Consider the following 27,407-nt stretch of genomic DNA (forward strand, 5'->3'; position numbering starts at 1 on the left):
ACAGATTCTTACATAAGAATATGACAGTTATTATCCATTCGTTTGATATGTTTGAGCTTTAGATTTTGCCATTTGATTAGGGACTTTTCCTCAGAGTTCATTTTTTTTGTGATTTTACTTTTTATAACTACTCAGGGATTATTGGATTTATCCAATCTTGATAGTAAAATTATAAAAGAGTAATGTCCAACCAAGATTTTAATATAAATTTGATAATTTTGATTGGGTAAAGCCAATAATCCACTGGTGCCAATATAAGAATCTATATATATGAATTGAGACCTAATGTTTACAGCGTGTGATTTTCTCAAATAATATTAAATTTCCAGTAAAATATCAATATTAAAACCAAGAATTGGGATACAACAGTTATATAAAAGTAATTTTATTAGTCAATTGTATCATTGTTAATGTCCATATCGATTGTACTTTCTAAAGAAAAATTTGGTATTTTACATTTAAATGTTGTTTGGTCTTGCTTTTCCATTACATAGTTGCCTCTGAAAATAAAATGTAAAAAAACATAAATGAATTATGAACTTGAAGACAGCAAATATAAAAATAACATTTATAATGGTATATTTCTCTGTCTGTCACATCTAATATACTGCAGTACTTTTAACCAAAAAATCTTATGACTGAATTGAGGATACTACTGTGGATAGTAAAGGGCTGCTAGTCTAGTCAAAATAGCATTTGACCTCAAAAAAATTGCAACAGAATTTGTTTTGGTATTTTTCGATTCAAAATGACTTTCTTTGTAACATACCAAAAGTCTACCAAGATATCTGAGTGAGAACATGGATTTTTTGGGTGAAAAATAGCAAAATTTGTCAAAAATAGCGAAAAACTGGGAAAAGCTTGTTAAACATTCATTTTTGATGATAATTATTTCAAATCAAAAGTTTTACAACAGTTTATACAATGTTTATGAAATGAAATAACAAAAAAATAGTTTTTGTTTTATAAACATGAAATTTTAGGTGAAAACATCCAATTTTTGTTGGAATTTGAGATTCACATAGTGTGAATTGATTACCAAAACGGACAGGAAAATATAAAAATTGGTAATAGAAGTTCATTTTTTTCTTTAAAAAAGACAAAAACCTTTATTTTAATCATTCATAAACTTTACAGCAATTCCTTATTGGGTAAAGGATGATTTTGGGTAAAATATGGTAAAATCAATCAAAAATCGTTAAAAACTCGAAAAAAACACCAATTTGGAGTTTTAACTGTTTTTGAATCACTCCAAAATAGAAAAACGGAAATCTCAATATAATTATAATTAGAACAAACAAAATTCATTGTAAAACAATTGTAAAATAACTGAATTTAGGTGAAAAAAACTAAATTTGTCAAAAAATCGTCAAAAACTGGAAAAAAAAATATAATTTATATTTTTCAGAAACCATTTTTTCAACAAACATATCATTTGATGTCAAAGTTTGTTTACAGTTGCATCTAATATTTAAATGTTAAGAAGCTTATCAGGAGCAGGTGGAAGTTCCATTAAATTGGACAAAGTTTTCCATGTTTGATTTTTCAACCATAGTCTGCATGGTCTGTAGGATCTATGTCAACTTCTTCTGATAATACACTCGAAGACTATGAAATTGCCCTGAATCTGATGTTGGTGGTAAACTTTTCACCTGAACCAATGTGTTTCCAGTAATTACTATAGATTTGAATTTTCTCCCGAAAAGAATGTCAAGTCCTTCTAGAGGAAGTCCTCCATATATACATGTGAGCACTTCTTCTCCTGCTTTGATGATATCTGCTTTAATGAAGCCTTATTCATGAAAACTTGGTCTTAATGGAAGTCCTTTGCTTATTCCAAAAATCCTAAATGATGAGTCACAACCTGTTATAGAATGCAAAAAGAGCAACAAATTACAAACATCATCCCGAAGAAATCCTTTTTAGATTGTTTTATGTTCCGTATTTTCATTTGTTTGGTTGATTGCCATTAATTCATATTTAAAAATAACCCGTTTGCACTGGTGATTAACATGATGAATAAGTAACACTAATAGATCCGCATCTTCACCATTTACTATGACTACTAAAGACAAAGCACAATCCAAAGCTGTTTGCACAATCTGCATCACCAGTCGCATTCTTACATCTAATGTTATTATCTTTTAGCTTGTCACAAAGCATGTTAATAAGATATAGGAAGATGTGGTGTGAGTGCCAATGAGACAACTCTCCATCCAAATAACAATTTATAAAAGTAAATAGTTATCAAAGGTACCAGGATTATAAACCATTATAGGTCAATGTACGGCCTTCAACACGGAGCCTTTGCTCACACCGAACAACAAGCTATCAAGGACCCCAAAATTACTAGTGTAAAACCATTCAAACCGGAAAACCAATGAGCTTGTTTGTTTTGATTGTTTGAAATGAAAAGTTCCCTTTTAGTAATGGATAATAGATTTTTTTCTTCATCAATACTACATACAACAGACTGTTTTTGGAGTGGTCTTTCTACAGATTTGACTATAGAAAAAATATTGATGAGAAGTGTCAAATCTTGTGGAGGTCTAACCAGGGGCAGAAGAATGGGTGAATCAGAGAATGGGACAGATTTATCAAGTACTGTGGATTCATTATTATTCGTTGGAAACTAATTTCGTGGGTTTCATGGGTACATATGCACCACGAAATCAAATATTCAACGAATAGCATAATACCAATGGGCTTTGTATACAGAGACCAGCAAAACCATGAAATCAAATATCCACAAAAATGCAAGTTTTCAGCAATCCACGAAAATAAATGAATCCACAGTAACTAAACAACTAATTGATAAAAAAGCTAAAATTGATATGCCAATTAAAGACAAAAACAACAATATGCTACAACAGAAGGAGATCAATATTTGAGATGGAAGAAACATTTTCAAGAGGATCTTAATAGAAAAGAACCAGATAATCTAGCAATTTTTCCTGAGGCAGCCTTAGACCTTGAAATAGACACAGATCCACCTTCAAAACAAGCAATACAGGCAGCCATGAAAAGCTTGAAAAACAAAAAGTCACTTGGCATAGACCAACTAAATGCAGAACTTTTTCAGATAGATACAGTGCTAGCAGTGGATACTGTACACCCAGTATTCATGAAAATATGGGAGCAAGCTGTTATTTCTAACAGTTGGTCTGAAGGCAACATCATAACAATATCAAAACAAGGAGACTTAACTTACTGCAATATTTGGAGAGGAAACACCTTACTATCGATTCCAAGTAAGGTCTTCTGCATAATTTTAATATCAAGAATTATAGAGGCTGTGGATAAGAAACTACGACAAGAACAAGCTGGTTTCAGAAAAGGTAGAGGCTGCATAGACCACATATTGGTCCTACGTAACAACTGAGAACAGTGTCATGAGTGGCAGAGAAATCTACTAGTAAATTTTGTGGACTTCGAGAAAGCGTTTGACAGCTTACACCGGGAAAGTCTTTAGGGTAGTTCTGTGAAACTAGGGAATACCAGGTAAGATAGTGCATCTCATCAAGCAGTTCTATACAAATTTCTCAAGTACCATCAACTCTGAAGCTGACACTAGTTTCCTTGGAAAATCAGGAGTAAGACAAGGTTGAGTTATGTCATCTGTGCTTTTCATAATTGCTATTGATTGGGTAATGTCAACAACCCCAGCAACAATGGACTGAGATGGACACTTTGTACCACAGAACACAGACTATGCTGATGATTTAGCACTTTTATCCCATACCAAAGACCATATGAAGGAGAAGACCAAAAAGCTAAATGAAACAGCTAAAATGATTGGACTTAAGATCAATGCCAAAAAGACAAAACTAATGTACCTCAATACAGAAAGACATCCTATCATATTTATAGAAGGAAAACAGCTGGAAACAGTCGATTCATTTAATTATCTAGGCAGTTGTATTACAAGTTACAACAGAAGGTAGTGCTGAAAGAGATATAAAGATCAGAATAGGAAAAGCTAGATCCGCATTCATTAGACTAGGCAACATCTGGAAAACAACAGCCTTTTCAAAGAAGACCAAGCTCAGGCTTTATAACAGCTGTGTACTTTTTGTACTCATATATGGCTCAGAGTGCCGGATAATGACTGAGAAAGATATCAACAGGCTCTCCAGCTACTATAACAGATGTCTGAGGAAAATAATGAAAATATTCTGGCCAAACAAAATATCTAACAAAGACCTACATGAGATGACCAGCACCAAGGACATGGAGACTTTGCTGATATAAAAAAAGCTGGCGGTGGCTTGGTCATGTTATACGCAAAACATCTGATGACATGACCAAGTTAGCCCTTAGATGGACACCAGAGGAAAAAAGAAAAAGAGGCCGACCTCAAACAACATAAAGACGCACCATAGAAAATGAGCTAAAGGAAAGAGGATATACCTGGGGCACAGTGGAAAGAAAAGCCAACAACCGAGAAGAGTGGAGGAAACTTGTCCTTACCCTATGTGCCGTAAGGCATAGTAAGGACTAAGTAAGTAAGTAAAGACATGTTTTAAAAACACTTAACCAAGGATATCTGAAAACACATGTCAAGTTTTAATGAATAATGCTTTATTAAAGCAGATATCATCAAAGCAGGAGAAGAATCATCTGATTCAGGGCAATTTCATAGTCTTCGAATGTATTATTGGTGCCAAAAATGAATGTAAGAAGAAGTTGACATAGATCAGACCATGCAGACAAAGATTAGTAAATTTCACGTGGAAAACTTCGTCCAATTTTGATTGAACTTCTTCCTGCAACTGATAAAGTTTTAACATTGTAAGATGCAAATGTTAGCAAAACTGCAACACAAAATGATGTGTCTGAAGACAAAATGGTCGGTAGGATGCGGTGAATGTTGTTTTTTGAGTTTTTCTAATACTGTTCCCATTGCTTAATCTGACTTTACTGATGAAATGATATTTGTTGTATACAGAAAACTATGGAATAATCTTTAAAGAAAATGTTTCCATGTATCTTGTCATTTACTTTTAAATCATCCGTCTTGGTCAATGATACTTTTTACCTCTCATTATGGATGGTCAACAAATCTATAATTTTCGCCTAACATCTCTTGTTGGTTAAAATAGTATGAATCTAAGCATTGCACTTTTTTATATAAAGAATATAAATTAATGTTATCTGAGATCTTAATTGATTTCTGAAAAAAAACTATGAATTTTGTGATTCAGTTATTTACAAATTTGTTTTACAATGAATTTTGTTTGATCTGATTATTATTCTATTAAGATTTGTTTTTTATTTTTTATTTTTGGAGTGATTTAAAAACAGTTAAAATTCCAAATTAGTGCTTTTCCAGTTTTTAACGATTTTTTGATGATTTTGCTATATTTTACCCAAAATCACCATTTACCCTATCAAAAATTGCTGTAAAGTTTTGGAGTGATTAGAATAAAGGTTTTTGTCTTTTTTGAACTATCAAATGAACCTCTATTACCAATATTTATATTTTTCCAGTCCTGTTGGTAATCAATTCACGCTTTGAATATCTCAAATTCCAACAAAAATCGGATGTTTTCACCTAAAATTTCATGTTTATAAAACAAAAACTATTTTTTTATTATAATATTTCATAAACACTGTATAACTTGTTGTAAAACTTATGATTTGAAATTATTATCATCAAAAATGAATGTTTAACAAGCTTTTCCCAGTTTTTCACTATTTTTGTCAAATTTTGCTATTTTTCACCCAAAAAATCCATTTTCCCACTCAGATATCTTGGTAGACTTTTAGTATGTTACAAAGAAAGCCTTTTAGATTTGAAAAATGCCAAAAATAATTCTGTTGCAATTTTTTTGAGGTTGGCCACATTTTTCATCTATTTTGACTAGACTATGCTGCTTACAAAAAACTATTGAAAAATAAGTTATCTTATGGTAAAATTGAAGTCATTCCTTCAAAAGTTTAAGAAACTTCTTCACAATTTGGGTGACTGAAATGCTAGTGATTATGTTAAAACAGACTTAGAAACAATTCAGTATTATTTCTCTTGGTTGAATGAGACTTATCATCTCATTTTCACTCGACTTGATCAACATGATGAGTGCCCAGAGCTGCTAACTGTAAAAGTTCTGCTAACCTTTACAAAGCATCTGATATAACCCAGGTTTTTGCTGGTATTTTTGTTGCTTATTTCTTTGTTAGTTTTGTAGACTACTGTTTCTTTTTTACTTTTCGGCATTTTTATGTGTTCCTGCCTTTATTTTCTTAATAAATCTCACAAAGCAATCTTGCAATTTGAGGATTTGATTTGATTTGATTTTTGGTGATTTAACGCCACTTTTAAGCACTGCATTTGGGCTATTTTATTGGTGGAGGAAGCCGGAGAAAACCACAGACCTTCCATAGGAAAACTGACAATCCTAGTCAATTAAGAGTCCAGTGCACTCGCACAAGCAGGGTTCTAACTCACAACCTCAGTGTTGACTGGCTAGTGATTACAGTAGTAACTACTTAGACCAATCGGTCACCAAGGCCCCTGTAATTTGAGGAAAGCAGGCTGTCATGAGATCATAGAATTTTCAGACAGTAATGAAAATATAAGACATACAACTAATAACACCTACCTCATGTATCCACTGGAGGATTGTAAAGATATATACAAGACATACAACTAATAACACCTACCTCATGTATCCACTGGAGGATTGTAAAGATATAAGACATACAACTAATAACACCTACCTCATGTATCCACTGGAAGATTGTAAAGATATAAGACATACAACTAATAACACCTACCTCATGTATCCACTGGAAGATTGAAAAGATATAAGACATACAACTAATAACACCTACCTCATGTATCCACTGGAAGATTGTAAAGATATAAGACATACAACTAATAATACCTACCTCATGTATCCACTGGAAGATTGTAAAGATATATACAAGACATACAACTAATAACACCTACCTCATGTATCCACTGGAAGATTGTAAAGATATAAGACATACAACTAATAACACCTACCTCATGTATCCACTGGAAGATTGTAAAGATATAAGACATACAACTAATAACACCTACCTCATGTATCCACTGGAAGATTGTAAAGATATAAGACATACAACTAATAACACCTACCTCATGTATCCACTGGAAGATTGTAAAGATATAAGACATACAACTAATAACACCTACCTCATGTATCCACTGGAAGATTGTAAAGATATAAGACATACAACTAATAACACCTACATCATGTATCCACTGGAAGATTGTAAAGATATATACAAGACATACAACTAATAACACCTACCTCATGTATCCACTGGAAGATTGTAAAGATATAAGACATACAACTAATAACACCTACCTCATGTATCCACTGGAAGATTGTAAAGATATAAGACATACAACTAATAACACCTACCTCATGTATCCACTGGAAGATTGTAAAGATATAAGACATACAACTAATAACACCTACCTCATGTATCCACTGGAAGATTGTAAAGATATATACAAGACATACAACTAATAACACCTACCTCATGTATCCACTGGAAGATTGTAAAGATATATACAAGACATACAACTAATAACACCTACCTCATGTATCCACTGGAAGATTGTAAAGATATAAGACATACAACTAATAACACCTACCTCATGTATCCACTGGAAGATTGTAAAGATATAAGACATACAACTAATAATACCTACCTCATGTATCCACTGGAAGATTGTAAAGATATATACAAGACATACAACTAATAACACCTACCTCATGTATCCACTGGAAGATTGTAAAGATATATATAAGACATATAACTAATAACACCTACCTCATGTATCCACTGGAAGATTGTAAAGATATAAGACATACAACTAATAACACCTACCTCATGTATCCACTGGAAGATTGTAAAGATATAAGACATACAACTAATAATACCTACCTCATGTATCCACTGGAAGATTGTAAAGATATATACAAGACATACAACTAATAACACCAACCTCATGTATCCACTGGAAGATTGTAAAGATATAAGACATATAACTAATAACACCTACCTCATGTATCCACTGGAAGATTGTAAAGATATAAGACATACAACTAATAACACCTACCTCATGTATCCACTGGAAGATTGTAAAGATATAAAGACATACAACTAATAATACCTACCTCATGTATCCACTGGAAGATTGTAAAGATATATACAAGACATACAACTAATAATACCAACCTCATGTATCCACTGGAAGATTGTAAAGATATAAGACATACAACTAATAACACCTACCTCATGTATCCACTGGAAGATTGTAAAGATATAAGACATACAACTAATAACACCTACCTCATGTATCCACTGGAAGATTGTAAAGATATAAGACATACAACTAATAACACCTACCTCATGTATCCACTGGAAGATTGTAAAGATATAAGACATACAACTAATAATACCTACCTCATGTATCCACTGGAAGATTGTAAAGATATATACAAGACATACAACTAATAACACCTACCTCATGTATCCACTGGAAGATTGTAAAGATATATACAAGACATACAACTAATAATACCTACCTCATGTATCCACTGGAAGATTGTAAAGATATAAGACATACAACTAATAACACCTACCTCATGTATCCACTGGAAGATTGTAAAGATATAAGACATACAACTAATAATACCTACCTCATGTATCCACTGGAAGATTGTAAAGATATATACAAGACATACAACTAATAACACCTACCTCATGTATCCACTGGAAGATTGTAAAGATATATACAAGACATACAACTAATAACACCTACCTCATGTATCCACTGGAAGATTGTAAAGATATAAGACATACAACTAATAATACCTACCTCATGTATCCACTGGAAGATTGTAAAGATATATAAGACATACAACTAATAATACCTACCTCATGTATCCACTGGAAGATTGTAAGAGATATATACAAGACATACAACTAATAATACCTACCTCATGTATCCACTGGAAGATTGTAAAGATATATACAAGACATACAACTAATAACACCTACCTCATGTATCCACTGGAAGATTGTAAAGATATAAGACATACAACTAATAACACCTACCTCATGTATCCACTGGAAGATTGTAAAGATATAAGACATACAACTAATAACACCTACCTCATGTATCCACTGGAAGATTGTAAAGATATAAGACATACAACTAATAATACCTACCTCATGTATCCACTGGAAGATTGTAAAGATATATACAAGACATACAACTAATAACACCTACCTCATGTATCCACTGGAAGATTGTAAAGATATATACAAGACATACAACTAATAACACCTACCTCATGTATCCACTGGAAGATTGTAAAGATATAAGACATACAACTAATAACACCTACCTCATGTATCCACTGGAAGATTGTAAAGATATAAGACATACAACTAATAATACCTACCTCATGTATCCACTGGAAGATGTAAAGATATATACAAGACATACAACTAATAACACCTACCTCATGTATCCACTGGAAGATTGTAAAGATATATACTAAGACATATAACTAATAACACCTACCTCATGTATCCACTGGAAGATTGTAAAGATATAAGACATACAACTAATAATACCTACCTCATGTATCCACTGGAAGATTGTAAAGATATAAGACATACAACTAATAATACCTACCTCATGTATCCACTGGAAGATTGTAAAGATATATACAAGACATACAACTAATAACACCTACCTCATGTATCCACTGGAAGATTGTAAAGATATAAGACATACAACTAATAACACCTACCTCATGTATCCACTGGAAGATTGTAAAGATATAAGACATACAACTAATAACACCTACCTCATGTATCCACTGGAAGATTGTAAAGATATAAGACATACAACTAATAACACCTACCTCATGTATCCACTGGAAGATTGTAAAAGATATATACAAGACATACAACTAATAACACCTACCTCATGTATCCACTGGAAGATTGTAAAGATATAAGACATACAACTAATAACACCTACCTCATGTATCCACTGGAAGATTGTAAAGATATAAGACATACAACTAATAACACCTACCTCATGTATCCACTGGAAGATTGAAAAGATATAAGACATACAACTAATAACACCTACCTCATGTATCCACTGGAAGATTGTAAAGATATAAGACATACAACTAATAATACCTACCTCATGTATCCACTGGAAGATTGTAAAGATATAAGACATACAACTAATAACACCTACCTCATGTATCCACTGGAAGATTGTAAAGATATAAGACATACAACTAATAACACCTACCTCATGTATCCACTGGAAGATTGTAAAGATATAAGACATACAACTAATAATACCTACCTCATGTATCCACTGGAAGATTGTAAAGATATAAGACATACAACTAATATCACCTACCTCATGTATCACTGGAAGATTGTAAAGATATACAAGACATACAACTAATAACACCTACCTCATGTATCCACTGGAAGATTGTAAAGATATAAGACATACAAACTAATAACACCTACCTCATGTATCCACTGGGAAGATTGTAAAGATATAAGACATACAACTAATAATACCTACCTCATGTATCCACTGGAAGATTGTAAAGATATACAAGACATACAACTAATAACACCTACCTCATGTATCCACTGGAAGATTGTAAAGAATATACAAGACATACAACTAATAACACGTACCTCATGTATCCACTGGAAGATTGTAAAGATATAAGACATACAACTAATAACACCTACCTCATGTATCCACTGGAAGATTGTAAAGATATAAGACATACAACTAATAACACCTACCTCATGTATCCACTGGAAGATTGTAAAGATATCAAGACATACAACTAATAACACCTACCTCATGTATCCACTGGAAGATTGTAAAGATATATACAAGACATACAACTAATAACACCTACCTCATGTACTCCACTGGAAGATTGTAAAGATATAAGACATACAACTAATAACACCTACCTCATGTATCCACTGGAAGATTGTAAAGATATAAGACATACAACTAATAACACCTACATCATGTATCCACTGGAAGATTGTAAAGATATAAGACATATAACTAATAACACCTACCTCATGTATCCACTGGAAGATTGTAAAGATATAAGACATACAACTAATAACACCTACCTCATGTATCCACTGGAAGATTGTAAAGATATAAGACATACAACTAATAACACCTACCTCATGTATCCACTGGAAGATTGTAAAGATATAAGACATACAACTAATAACACCTACCTCATGTATCCACTGGAAGATTGTAAAGATATATACAAGACATACAACTAATAATACCTACCTCATGTATCCACTGGAAGATTGTAAAGATATAAGACATACAACTAATAACACCTACCTCATGTATCCACTGGAAGATTGTAAAGATATATACAAGACATACAACTAATAACACCTACCTCATGTATCCACTGGAAGATTGAAAAGATATAAGACATACAACTAATAACACCTACCTCATGTATCCACTGGAAGATTGTAAAGATATAAGACATACAACTAATAATACCTACCTCATGTATCCACTGGAAGATTGTAAAGATATATACAAGACATACAACTAATAACACCTACCTCATGTATCCACTGGAAGATTGTAAAGATATATACAAGACATACAACTAATAACACCTACCTCATGTATCCACTGGAAGATTGTAAAGATATAAGACATACAACTAATAATACCTACCTCATGTATCCACTGGAAGATTGTAAAGATATATACAAGACATACAACTAATAACACCTACCTCATGTATCCACTGGAAGATTGTAAAGATATATATAAGACATATAACTAATAACACCTACCTCATGTATCCACTGGAAGATTGTAAAGATATAAGACATACAACTAATAACACCTACCTCATGTATCCACTGGAAGATTGTAAAGATATAAGACATACAACTAATAATACCTACCTCATGTATCCACTGGAAGATTGAAAAGATATAAGACATACAACTAATAACACCTACCTCATGTATCCACTGGAAGATTGTAAAGATATAAGACATACAACTAATAATACCTACCTCATGTATCCACTGGAAGATTGTAAAGATATAAGACATACAACTAATAACACCTACCTCATGTATCCACTGGAAGATTGTAAAGATATATACAAGACATACAACTAATAACACCTACCTCATGTATCCACTGGAAGATTGTAAAGATATAAGACATACAACTAATAACACCTACCTCATGTATCCACTGGAAGATTGTAAAGATATAAGACATACAACTAATAACACCTACCTCATGTATCCACTGGAAGATTGTAAAGATATAAGACATACAACTAATAACACCTACCTCATGTATCCACTGGAAGATTGTAAAGATATAAGACATACAACTAATAATACCTACCTCATGTATCCACTGGAAGATTGTAAAGATATATACAAGACATACAACTAATAACACCTACCTCATGTATCCACTGGAAGATTGAAAAGATATAAGACATACAACTAATAACACCTACCTCATGTATCCACTGGAAGATTGTAAAGATATAAGACATACAACTAATAACACCTACCTCATGTATCCACTGGAAGATTGTAAAGATATAAGACATACAACTAATAACACCTACCTCATGTATCCACTGGAAGATTGTAAAGATATAAGACATACAACTAATAACACCTACCTCATGTATCCACTGGAAGATTGTAAAGATATAAGACATACAACTAATAATACCTACCTCATGTATCCACTGGAGGATTGTAAAGATATAAGACATACAACTAATAACACCTACCTCATGTATCCACTGGAAGATTGTAAAGATATAAGACATACAACTAATAATACCTACCTCATGTATCCACTGGAAGATTGTAAAGATATAAGACATACAACTAATAATACCTACCTCATGTATCCACTGGAAGATTGTAAAGATATATACAAGACATACAACTAATAACACCTACCTCATGTATCCACTGGAAGATTGTAAAGATATAAGACATACAACTAATAACACCTACCTCATGTATCCACTGGAAGATTGTAAAGATATAAGACATACAACTAATAATACCTACCTCATGTATCCACTGGAAGATTGTAAAGATATATACAAGACATACAACTAATAACACCTACCTCATGTATCCACTGGAAGATTGTAAAGATATAAGACATACAACTAATAACACCTACCTCATGTATCCACTGGAAGATTGTAAAGATATATACAAGACATACAACTAATAATACCTACCTCATGTATCCACTGGAAGATTGTAAAGATATATACAAGACATACAACTAATAACACCTACCTCATGTATCCACTGGAAGATTGTAAAGATATAAGACATACAACTAATAATACCTACCTCATGTATCCACTGGAAGATTGTAAAGATATAAGACATACAACTAATAATACCTACCTCATGTATCCACTGGAAGATTGTAAAGATATATACAAGACATACAACTAATAACACCTACCTCATGTATCCACTGGAAGATTGTAAAGATATATACAAGACATACAACTAATAACACCTACCTCATGTATCCACTGGAAGATTGTAAAGATATAAGACATACAACTAATAACACCTACCTCATGTATCCACTGGAAGATTGTAAAGATATAAGACATACAACTAATAATACCTACCTCATGTATCCACTGGAAGATTGTAAAGATATATACAAGACATACAACTAATAACACCTACCTCATGTATCCACTGGAAGATTGTAAAGATATAAGACATACAACTAATAACACCTACCTCATGTATCCACTGGAAGATTGTAAAGATATAAGACATACAACTAATAACACCTACCTCATGTATCCACTGGAAGATTGTAAAGATATAAGACATACAACTAATAATACCTACCTCATGTATCCACTGGAAGATTGTAAAGATATAAGACATACAACTAATAACACCTACCTCATGTATCCACTGGAAGATTGTAAAGATATAAGACATACAACTAATAATACCTACCTCATGTATCCACTGGAAGATTGAAAAGATATAAGACATACAACTAATAACACCTACCTCATGTATCCACTGGAAGATTGTAAAGATATAAGACATACAACTAATAACACCTACCTCATGTATCCACTGGAAGATTGTAAAGATATAAGACATACAACTAATAATACCTACCTCATGTATCCACTGGAAGATTGTAAAGATATAAGACATACAACTAATAACACCTACCTCATGTATCCACTGGAAGATTGAAAAGATATAAGACATACAACTAATAACACCTACCTCATGTATCCACTGGAAGATTGTAAAGATATAAGACATACAACTAATAATACCTACCTCATGTATCCACTGGAAGATTGTAAAGATATATACAAGACATACAACTAATAACACCTACCTCATGTATCCACTGGAAGATTGTAAAGATATATACAAGACATACAACTAATAACACCTACCTCATGTATCCACTGGAAGATTGTAAAGATATAAGACATACAACTAATAACACCTACCTCATGTATCCACTGGAAGATTGTAACGATATATACAAGACATACAACTAATAATACCTACCTCATGTATCCACTGGAGGATTGTAAAGAGATAAGACATACAACTAATAATACCTACCTCATGTATCCACTGGAGGATTGTAAAGATATAAGACATACAACTAATAATACCTACCTCATGTATCCACTGGAAGATTGAAAAGATATAAGACATACAACTAATAACACCTACCTCATGTATCCACTGGAAGATTGTAAAGATATAAGACATACAACTAATAACACCTACCTCATGTATCCACTGGAAGATTGTAAAGATATAAGACATACAACTAATAACACCTACCTCATGTATCCACTGGAAGATTGTAAAGATATAAGACATACAACTAATAATACCTACCTCATGTATCCACTGGAAGATTGTAAAGATATAAGACATACAACTAATAACACCTACCTCATGTATCCACTGGAAGATTGTAAAGATATAAGACATACAACTAATAACACCTACCTCATGTATCCACTGGAAGATTGTAAAGATATAAGACATACAACTAATAATACCTACCTCATGTATCCACTGGAAGATTGTAAAGATATAAGACATACAACTAATAACACCTACCTCATGTATCCACTGGAAGATTGTAAAGATATATACAAGACATACAACTAATAACACCTACCTCATGTATCCACTGGAAGATTGTAAAGATATAAGACATACAACTAATAACACCTACCTCATGTATCCACTGGAAGATTGTAAAGATATATACAAGACATACAACTAATAATACCTACCTCATGTATCCACTGGAAGATTGTAAAAGATATAAGACATACAACTAATAACACCTACCTCATGTATCCACTGGAAGATTGTAAAGATATAAGACATACAACTAATAACACCTACCTCATGTATCCACTGGAAGATTGTAAAGATATAAGACATACAACTAATAACACCTACCTCATGTATCCACTGGAAGATTGTAAAGATATAAGACATACAACTAATAATACCTACCTCATGTATCCACTGGAAGATTGTAAAGATATAAGACATACAACTAATAACACCTACCTCATGTATCCACTGGAAGATTGTAAAGATATAAGACATACAACTAATAATACCTACCTCATGTATCCACTGGAAGATTGAAAAGATATAAGACATACAACTAATAACACCTACCTCATGTATCCACTGGAAGATTGTAAAGATATAAGACATACAACTAATAACACCTACCTCATGTATCCACTGGAAGATTGTAAAGATATAAGACATACAACTAATAATACCTACCTCATGTATCCACTGGAAGATTGTAAAGATATAAGACATACAACTAATAACACCTACCTCATGTATCCACTGGAAGATTGAAAAGATATAAGACATACAACTAATAACACCTACCTCATGTATCCACTGGAAGATTGTAAAGATATAAGACATACAACTAATAATACCTACCTCATGTATCCACTGGAAGATTGTAAAGATATATACAAGACATACAACTAATAACACCTACCTCATGTATCCACTGGAAGATTGTAAAGATATAAACAAGACATACAACTAATAACACCTACCTCATGTATCCACTGGAAGATTGTAAAGATATAAGACATACAACTAATAACACCTACCTCATGTATCCACTGGAAGATTGTAAAGATATATACAAGACATACAACTAATAATACCTACCTCATGTATCCACTGGAGGATTGTAAAGAGATAAGACATACAACTAATAATACCTACCTCATGTATCCACTGGAGGATTGTAAAGATATAAGACATACAACTAATAATACCTACCTCATGTATCCACTGGAAGATTGAAAAGATATAAGACATACAACTAATAACACCTACCTCATGTATCCACTGGAAGATTGTAAAGATATAAGACATACAACTAATAACACCTACCTCATGTATCCACTGGAAGATTGTAAAGATATAAGACATACAACTAATAATACCTACCTCATGTATCCACTGGAAGATTGTAAAGATATAAGACATACATCTAATAACACCTACCTCATGTATCCACTGGAAGATTGTAAAGATATAAGACATACAACTAATAACACCTACCTCATGTATCCACTGGAAGATTGTAAAGATATAAGACATACAACTAATAATACCTACCTCATGTATCCACTGGAAGATTGTAAAGATATAAGACATACAACTAATAACACCTACCTCATGTATCCACTGGAAGATTGTAAAGATATATACAAGACATACAACTAATAACACCTACCTCATGTATCCACTGGAAGATTGTAAAGATATAAGACATACAACTAATAACACCTACCTCATGTATCCACTGGAAGATTGTAAAGATATAAGACATACAACTAATAACACCTACCTCATGTATCCACTGGAAGATTGTAAAGATATAAGACATACAACTAATAATACCTACCTCATGTATCCACTGGAAGATTGTAAAGAGATATGACTGCTATATTGAAAGAATGGGAAGTCAGGTGATAAAACTGGTTCCTGAAACAAAACAGAAATTGATGACTTTATAAAAGGTGTTAACCTTATACAGTACGTAAACTTTTGATTGATTGATTGCAATTGATTGATTGCAATTGTTGGCTAACGCAACTTTCAACGTTATTTTTCTATTTCATTGAAGTTTGAAGTCAGTTTCTATTGGCGAGGAAACTGGAGTGGCCATAGTGAACCAATGTAAACTTAAAATAGGATTATATCTTATTATGGGAACAGTGAATATATGCTTTTTCTTTACCAAATTTTATTATATCTTGTATACACCCTTTTTATATCCGTAATTGACATAATCTATAATTAAAAAGCAAGGGGTTGAGATCTAAATTTTACTCTTATTGTTTGACAGGTTCATAAATGTCATATATCATATATTGTATCATATATCTTATATGGTTTATAGTTTATCAGATATTATATATCATACCATATCATTTATCATATATAGTATATTGTTTATTTTATATCATATCATTTATCATATATCGTAAACATGTATATAATTGAGAATAATTGGCCAAATCTATTTCATATGCTGTATCATCCCGAGATACCAATATCAGCCTGAGGGATGATAGTATCATGATACTGGTCAAGTATGATACGGCATGTGACACTGATGACATGTTTTATACGTTTTTTCATATGTTTAAACAGGCAAGTACATCTGAACTGCTTTCTGATCCCAAGCACCTGGGTTTCCTTCAGATTTACTTTTGCCTTGTTTTGAACGCATGAAAAGAACTGCTTAATTATTCATCCACATTAAGCACCATGGTTACCTAACAATTTTCATTTTGTTGTTCATTTTGTTTATTAAATTTTTGTGTATGGTCTTTCAACCCTCCTCATTAAGCAGAAAAGATTGAACAATTCAATTCAGAAATTGTTGCATTCAGTTCAATATCTTATGATTGTTGAAAAATGTGAAATAAATTATTGCAAATTCAGTAAATGCTGCACACAATGCTGGCAACGGTTAAAAAAAATAATTTAGAAATACCTTTCTCTTCGGAATTTCTATCAATAACAAAAATATTGCCTCAAATTCTGAATTTACAGTACATCATAAATTGAGACAAATACACCAGCTTTCAACCAATAGATATCCAGTATTCTTATATAAAATACAGAAGGAAACAGAAATGTGTCAAACAGACAACAACCTGACCAAAGAGCAGAGAACAGCCCAAGGCCATCAATGGAGCTAAATATATGATATATGGTTTATGTATAGACTTTATAAATGTCTCACTCCATAGATATCTAGTTAACCCCCCTCCCCGGCCCCACCTGCCATCTTTCAAAATCCTAGATCGTCAGGTCTCTAAGGTTTTACATAATCTAAAAGCAAACCTCCCCTACAACTCCTCTACCAATCTTTCGAATAGGTGCACCAGGCTTAGGATAAATTTTCCATGATCGATGTCTAAGTTGCACTGTTTCTGTTCCTAAATTTTCTAAACGTATAGTGTACCTCCACTGAAATAACGAATAAGAAACAAAACTTTGAAAACTGACAGATATGCATGTTTACGTTTTAAATATTTAAAATTTGCATCGAATTTGTTGAAACTATTGTAATATTAGATAAATACATTTTATTATCTATTAAGTCACTCTCACTAGTTCAACTACAAAAATGTATGAGCATAAAGTTATCTTAATGTGTGATTTGTAATTTGGTGATTTTCATGAGATGTTTAATTACATATATCAGTCCAATGACATGTTTATTTACAGGTAAAAAATGAAAACAATATTTAACGTATTTCATGAGTTAAAAGCGCTTTTCTGAATTAACCTTCATCAGGTAAGCTACAATCCAAATATTTGAAAGCCAAGAAACAGTATGACCAAAAAGGACCTTAAAGTTATAGTTGAATGCCTCTAAGAACAACTAAATTGTTGACTCTCAGGGAGTTGAAACCTTATTTATATTTCTAGTTGGATATTGTCACAGATTTCATTAGGTTATACATGTTATAGGTGAACACGAATATAAGTATTCAACCAAATACAATTTAAATTTGTTTGAATGCAGACTTTTTTCTCATAAAATCTAGTTCATAAAATAACTGAGCTGTGAAACATAATTTTCCTCAATCCACCAAAATAAACATCAAATTAAGGTTTCTTTTTAGATGTATGTTGGGTTTTTTTTAAACAGAGTAAAACCATTACTCCGGGTGTTTTGTGTAAAATAAAATGAAATCTTACCCAATAATTATTATCCTGAAAAATAAAAATATATAATTCTACAAATACATGTACTATAAAATACTACATTTCAATTTTTTGAAATTTTTTTTTTTTGATATAAGACTTGTAATCATCAATGTGTTTTCAATACGAGCAAGTTACAAGTTGCATAATAAAGAAAGTTAAACAAGTACATCATGGATACATATATGAAATTTGAATCCTTTTCATGCCAAAGATGCCTTTGACTTGATCTTTATTGATTAGGATCATTAGGATTGCTCATTTTCCTGCCAAAAGTTGGAGGTTCTTTCTGTTTTTGTCAATGGGTTGCATTCTCAATGACCAATAACCATAATATCCCACATTTCCTTTCACTCACAAATTTTTGGGGGTTATAAGCTGAAAATAAGTTTGTGGTTCAGTGTTCCCGCCTGCCCTAAATAGAAGGGCGCCCCGCCCTTGGTGCCCTTACCCCCGCCCTTCTGCCCTCCAAAGCCAAAGAATGCCCCCCTCTGCCTTTTCAAAAGATACATTTTACAAATTTCATGCCTTCTGGCGTTTCCGGTAAAATTGTTACCTGAGTGATTGTGTAACACTAATTAACTGACAATAGGATTAAATTAAATACCTAATGCCTTTGGCAGTTTTATCACCTCTGCTAATGATTGTTCACTGCTAATTAGTGGATTTAAGATAATTGAACAAATACTAGATATTTAATACAGAATGAAAATGCTGACATGTTAGCCATTTGTAATGTTTACGTATCATAGCATATGTACACATAAAAAAAAATATTTTTAAAGAAAATTTAAAACAATTTAAAAGGCAGACTAAGTTTTGAGTAAATTGGTAGATTGGTAAAAACGTTTTGTTTTTATAACCACGAGTATGAAATTAAAAGAAGAACCAAAGAAATTTGTATTTGAACATAACAAGATTGCACCACTCCTTGTTTTATTTCTTGTATTATAATCCTCCTTACATAGGAGCACTTAACAAATGCTTTTATTTTTTAACCATAATGGAGTTTATACCTTCTGTAATATATGCAATGTATTATTGCATCATTATAATATAATCATCTCTTGTATCACCTGTTATATTTATAAAACTCCCTACTTAGGAGCACTTTGGTGTGCACTTCTTAATACTTTTTTTGTAACAATTTACAAGTTAGGTAACTTTCAATAACACAAATACTATATGTCTAAACAAGTAGTTTTAATGTAAATAATTTAATTACATAACAAATTCAATTTTGTTTAGCTCCATCTTTCAGAACTACTTGTTTATTTTTATAGACTTGTATAATTAAGTTATATAAATTATAAAATAAAAAAAAAGATTTTTCTAAGGATTTTTTTCCTGATCAAAATGCACAGTTTGCATAAATTTACATCAATTAAAATGATATGCTTTGTGTCATGGTATGATAATTTGATAATAAAAAAATCTTACTGGAACCAACACTTGGAACACATTAATTTCTGAATAAGGTTAAAATACAAGTAATGTTCTGCAGCTGAGCCTAGCAATATATAATACATATATTCAAGGTTATTAATACACTGCCAAACAGTGCCCTTACAATTTGGGTTATTGCGCTAAAGTGCCCTTTCAGACAAGTAGCACCCTTCTGCCCTGAGATTCAAGCTGGAACACTGTGGTTGGTTCTAAAATCATGGCTAGCAAATTTGTAAACCATTGTGTGCTGAGTTAAACATCAGATCACAGGTTATGCACACAATCTTAGTAAAGCTTACTTTTATTCCCATGAAAGCTGGTATAACTGTGACTTTTATATTTTCAGAAATTTCTCTATACACATCATAAACTTTTAACCATGGATGTTTATACAAGTTTGGTTGTCCTTTATAATGTGGACCTGTTAATAAATAAAGCTATGTTATAATATCAGTTAAATGCACATAGATATAGGAAGATGTGGTGTGAGTGCCAATGAGACAACTCTCCATCCAAATAACAATTTAAAAAAGTAAACCAATAAAGGTCAATGTACGACCTTCAAAACGGAGCCTTGGCTCACACCGAACAACAAGCTATAAAGGGCCTCAAAATTACTAGTGTAAAACCATTCAAACAGGAAAACAAACGGTCTAATCTATATAAAAAACAAGAGTGCACACACTGAAATGTCTCGCCTTCTTTACTAATCGTTGAAATTATGTTGATAGTCCTAAGTATAAAGCTTTATTACAACTGTCACATAAACTTAACATTAACCAAGATAGCTAAACAAAGACCAATGAACAATGAAAATAAGGTCAAGGTCAGATGAACCATGCCAGGCAGACATGTACAGCTAACAAAGCTTCCATACAACAAATATAGTTGACCTATTACTTATAGTTATAGTTTAAGTAAGAAAAATAGACCAAAACACTGTGCAATGAACCGTGCAATTGAGGTCATGGTCAAATAAACCTGCGGGACTGACATATAGATCATAATATATTTCCATACACCAAATATAGTTGACCTTTGGCATATAATATTAGATAAAAAGACCAAAACTTAAAAACTTAACTTTGACCACTGAACCATGAAAATGAGGTCAAGTTCAGATGACATCTGCCCGCTAGACATGTACACCTTACAATCATTCCATACAACAAATATAGTAGACCTATTGCATAAAGTATGAGAAAAACCGACCAAAACACAAAAACTTAACTATAACCACTGAACCATGAAAATGAGGTCAAGGTCAGATGACACCTGCCAGTTGGACATGTACACCTTCCAGTCCTTCCATACACCAAATATACTAGCCTTATTGCTTACAGTATCTGAGATATGGACTTGACCACCAAAACTTAACCTTGTTCACTGATCCATGAAATGAGGTCGAGGTCAAGTGAAAACTGTCTGACGGGCATGAGGACCTTGCAAGGTACGCACATACCAAATATAGTTACCCTATTACTTATAATAAGAGAGAATTCAACATTACAAAAATTCTGAACTTTTTTTTCAAGTGGTCACTGAACCATGAAAATGAGGTCAAGGACATTGGACATGTGACTGACGGAGACTTCGTAACATGAGGCATCTATATACAAAGTATGAAGCATCCAGGTCTTTCACCTTCTAAAATATAAACCTTTTAAGAAGTTAGCTAACGCCGCCGCCGTAGCCGCCGCCGTAGCCGCCGCCGTTGCCGCCGCCGGATCACTATCCCTATGTCGAGCTTTCTGCAACAAAAGTTGCAGGCTCGACAAAAAACCAAGAAACGAGAAACACGTATAAATTACATAAACAAACGACAACTACTGTACATCAGATTCCTGATTTAGGACAGGTGCAAGCATTTGCAGCGGGATTAAATGTTTTAATGGTTCCAAACCTTCTCCCTTTTTCTAAAACAATAGCATAACATCACAACATAGAAAAACACACATATTGGTAGGCTTAACTCAATCAAAAAACGTAAATTAATACACTATGAATGAATAAATTTGATCTGCAATATCTGAATGCAAATGCACAGTTAATAAAATATTAGGGACAAACATTCAAGGCCAAAAAGCAAACAAACAAGTCTAAACAAAGCCATGCCAAGACATCACTGCAAAATATTTAACCCTTTGTAAGTAATCACTTTTGAAAGAAAAAAAACGATTTTAATAATACAGGTAAATCGTGAAGTTTATACAAATGTAGTAAGAAGAAGTGAACACAAGAAGATATTCCAAATAATCAAAGCTGGTTTTAAGACAAGATCCATATAAATATAAAATAACAATAAACAGTATCAACAGGTCGAATTAAAAAGAAAATACCATTTGAGAGTACCGGTACTCGCAGTTACTGACAGTTTGTTAAAAGCCAAAAACAATTAATAATAAAAAATCATGCATCAGAGACTAAAATCAACTAAAACACATCCCAGGGATTTAGTATTTTAATGTCACGAACAGTCAGAGAAGACATGACTTGTGCAATGCTAAAAATAAATGTATTGACAGGTAGTAGGATAGTGAGGAGCGACTTCTATAGAGATAAAATATTTAATGAGAAAAACTAGCTAGATTTACAAGAAGTTGCATGTGTTGACGAGCTAACATACCCAAACTCGTACTCCAATTATTAGAAAGCAAGAAGTAGGTGACCACAGAGTTTTGAAATTATTGGTTTATAGATTTTTTGTGTGAAGGACTTGGGACGAACAGTATGAAATTTTTAAAATATTTTACAAAACATAAATATGTGTAGAACATGTAGAATAACTGTGTACTTCAGCTTTTATTACAAAATTCATGTTTTTGTCATTATACCTCTTATCTAAGTGCGAAACTATATATGGAATGGATTTTTCTCATTGTTGAAGGCCCTATATATGTTAATCTATAATTGCAAATATTAATTATTTGAACTCTAGTGATAGTTATATCATAGGCAATCATACCACATCTTCTTATATTTATATAAACAAATGGGCCTTCAACAATGAGAAAATTCTAGTCAGCTATAAAGACTCAAACATAAAATAAATTGAAACAATTTAAAAGAGAAAACTAACACCCAAACTACAACAATAAAAGTTTTAATACTTACTTTGGAAAGACGCATATTTGAGGAAATGATAAAGACATGGATGTTCTATTGGACAGTTGTCTACCCCTGTGTACGGCAGAATATCATCATGAGCTACATAATCTAATCCTGTAATTATAATGGTTGTTTGTGTTCAATTATAGCAAGTTACTTGATATCGATATATATATTTGATAATAGGGCTGAAAATCCAAAAACATGATCACATTCAGCATATCAAAGAACCCCATATCTTTGGTTGAAATGAAACAAAGTTTAATGTAGACACAGATTTGACCATCTTAAACACTTGGTCCAAAATCAAAAATCTAATTACATGTTTAGATTCTGCATATCAAAGAATTCCAATAGTTCACCTGAAAACAAAGAACATGACTTTAATTTTCAATTTCTGTATCAAATTCTTGTCTAATTACCAATTTTTATTGACTTATCTCTGACTTTTGATCTTGAAATTGTGAAGTTGAAATCTTCACTGTTGCCTCGATGATGAAAATTTCTCTGTAAATTTTATAAGGGTATGCTCAAAATTTACTATATTTCTACAAGTTTGTATCAAAACCAAGAAATTGTGATACTACTCTATATGGTAAGATGTAGCGCATTATTCTTGTTGTTCAGTTTATTATTTAAACTTTTGTATTTTTTAGTGTTGAAAAAGTAAGTCTTTTAAAAATTGAGTAATTCACCTAAAATATCAGTTAGGCCTTTTAAATATGCAACTGATTACCTTGTATAGCTGTTAGGCCTTTTGTGTTGTTACTTGGTAAATACGTAACTTTTTCTTCTTTTAAATATTTTCTCTGCAAAAAATAGGGTTTCATAGTTTTAAGACAGATACATTGTATTAAAATCTGGCTACGCATTACATGTAATTTGATTAAGATTGAATATGAGGCATTTGTAACCTGATGAGCACATGAAGTTTATATGTCAATAATTTAATTTTGGATGTAACACGTCTTCTGATTGGCTGACGTTATTTTATTATGAGCCCATAGACATAATTTAGTCATGTGACCGTGACGTCATCAACGTTTTTTCATGGTTTTCTACGGTTTAAAATGGAATTTAGAATTAAATTATAAGAAATGACTGTAACATTTTTTCTGTCTATTCGAAATAACATAAAAATGTGGTGCACACTGTTAAATAACCCGCTACGCGCATTATTCAGTGTGCACCAAATTTTTTATGTTATTTCTTCATAGACAGAAAAAATATTACAGTCATTCCTTAATTAACAAGAGATTTACTTGTCATCTTACTTTTTATAAACAATATACTGCTGATATTAGTGATATCTTCAAACTTGTCAACCAAATGTTTTTAGTTCTTTTTTAACAAGAATGTGTCCATAATATTGTACACAGATACCCCACTCACACTCATTTTCTATTTTCAGTTGACCCTAACATTAAGGACAAATATCTAATTTGGCATTGAATTAGAGAGATCATATCATAGGAAACATGTGTTGATTGGACTTCAACTTCATGAAACTACCATGACCAAAAACTTTAACCTGAAGCAGGATCAATAGATGGATAAAGGGATGACGAATGAATATGCACAGAACCGAAAACATAATACATAGGTGGGGGTTTAAAAATTCTGTTTTGTTTGATCTAATTATGATAAGGGAAACGCCAAATTTCTGTAAATTGAACAGGATGTGAGTAGACATATCTGTCGTTCGCGATGAAAAAAATACTTTTATGTCTGTCAGGGTCCTCACTTTTGGAAATTAACCAAATTAAGACAAAGCAATACCTGACATTACTTCTAAGAATTTAGAATTTCTTTCAAAAGCATGAAAAGAATTTAAAAAGATTTATTAATTTCAATGTCAGACAATTATTGATGCATCTCTCTGCAATACAGCATTTATAAGTGGTTGATTTCCAATAAGTTCACATTCAAAGCAGAAAGAAAAATTTCTAAAGGAACGGTCAAAATGTAAAAGAGAAAATCCACTGGATATAAAGCAGTTTGAAATACACTAATTTTTATCATAGAGATGCTTATTATAGCTTTGACAAAAGAACTTGATTAAAATGTTCAGCAGATTATTACAAAGTTATCTCCCTGTTGTGTTATGAAGCTGTGATCTTAAAGCTATCTACAAAATACTAGAATTACCCATACTACTTACTGCAAACTCAAGATCCCGGTCATCTATTAAAGCTTGATAAAATATTTCCTTCTTTCTGAAAGACAATAATTAGTAAAAATTTTAAAATCATACTATCGGGTTATTTTATACAATATTAGAATTAAAACACAACTGTTTGAAACTTGCTACTAATGTTGATATGTGTTTTAGATTCATAATTTGTCTTCCTTCAATGCCAAAGAATTATTTTAAAATGAAAGTGGCAGTCTCTGCATGACATTATTTTCTAACCAAATATCAAATGACATTTATTTCTTGCTAGTGATGAGTGATGAATTGCACGATTTAACATGTTTAACATGTTTTTGTGGATACATGAGACATTTAATGTCTGTGTGTAAGTCTGTGCACATACATGTAATATTTTTTAAATACTTTCCATTAAACTTAACAGTTTAACAAAGGCAAAACAGAATTAATCATCTTTGCACCTACATCAGGTGATGCATCTATCTGGTTTCTGTCTAACATTTGTTGGAAATGTGTTTTAAGAAACATTTCCTGTGTGAAAAATCTGGGAATTTATCTCGATAAAACAATTAGTATGAAACATCAAGAAAGTGTGATTACTAAGGTTTTGATTTTAGCAGATTGGGAAAACATGGTCGAATTCAATTTTCAATCAAAGCCTGCAGAACACTAGTGTGCTCCCTAGTTACATCTAGGCTGTCTATGTTTTGTGTTTATGTTGGTTTTTGTTTTGTATTTTGTGAAGTGCTTAGAATATAAATTGTTACCATAGAATAAATGAGCTCTATGAATAATCTATTCATCTTCATGATCTTTATTATAAAAGAAAATAGGACTGAATAATTAGCATGATTAGAAAAAAATTAAGATAAAGTCCTTTACAATTTTAGTTATAAAATAACTTCAGTAAGACTTTAATAACATTAAAAAACAATGAGGTAACTTCCATGAGCATGATGAGTACATCATTACAAGAGAAAACATCAATAACATAATATAAGAAAAACACAAACACAAATCAATTACAAACAAACCGTGCGCTGCAACAAAGTTACTGAGAATTGTCGAAAATTACGCGCTTACCACAGCCCTATCCATAAATCTTGGGGAGAACACTGCTTATGAATATATACAAACTTGCTAGCAACTTTTTTCTCTGGATCCATTTCGTAAACATTTGCAACCCATGGGTATAAGATAACTCCTCTGTAATCAAATAGTGTGTGGAGAAATGTCTGAAATAAAAAGACAAATATAGATT

General features: G+C 32.1%; 1 protein-coding gene across 1 annotated transcript in view; it reads right to left on the reverse strand.

Moving 5' to 3' along the window:
* Positions 1-373: 373 nt before the first annotated feature.
* Positions 374-27,407, reverse strand: part of LOC143076768 (polymerase delta-interacting protein 2-like) — a 39,823-nt gene continuing 12,789 nt past the window's right edge. Inside the window, exons 3-11 of the mRNA XM_076252641.1 lie at positions 27,284-27,381; positions 26,156-26,210; positions 24,731-24,803; positions 24,001-24,108; positions 21,186-21,307; positions 19,435-19,449; positions 18,571-18,696; positions 17,120-17,199; positions 374-500 (exon numbers count right to left, since the gene is read on the reverse strand). Coding sequence (XP_076108756.1) covers positions 389-500; positions 17,120-17,199; positions 18,571-18,696; positions 19,435-19,449; positions 21,186-21,307; positions 24,001-24,108; positions 24,731-24,803; positions 26,156-26,210; positions 27,284-27,381 — 789 coding nt within the window. The 3' untranslated portion in view covers positions 374-388. The remainder of the gene's footprint in view (positions 501-17,119; positions 17,200-18,570; positions 18,697-19,434; positions 19,450-21,185; positions 21,308-24,000; positions 24,109-24,730; positions 24,804-26,155; positions 26,211-27,283; positions 27,382-27,407) is intronic.

Source organism: Mytilus galloprovincialis, chromosome 5 (genome assembly GCF_965363235.1).
Source record: "Mytilus galloprovincialis chromosome 5, xbMytGall1.hap1.1, whole genome shotgun sequence".
Classification (NCBI taxonomy): domain Eukaryota; kingdom Metazoa; phylum Mollusca; class Bivalvia; order Mytilida; family Mytilidae; genus Mytilus; species Mytilus galloprovincialis.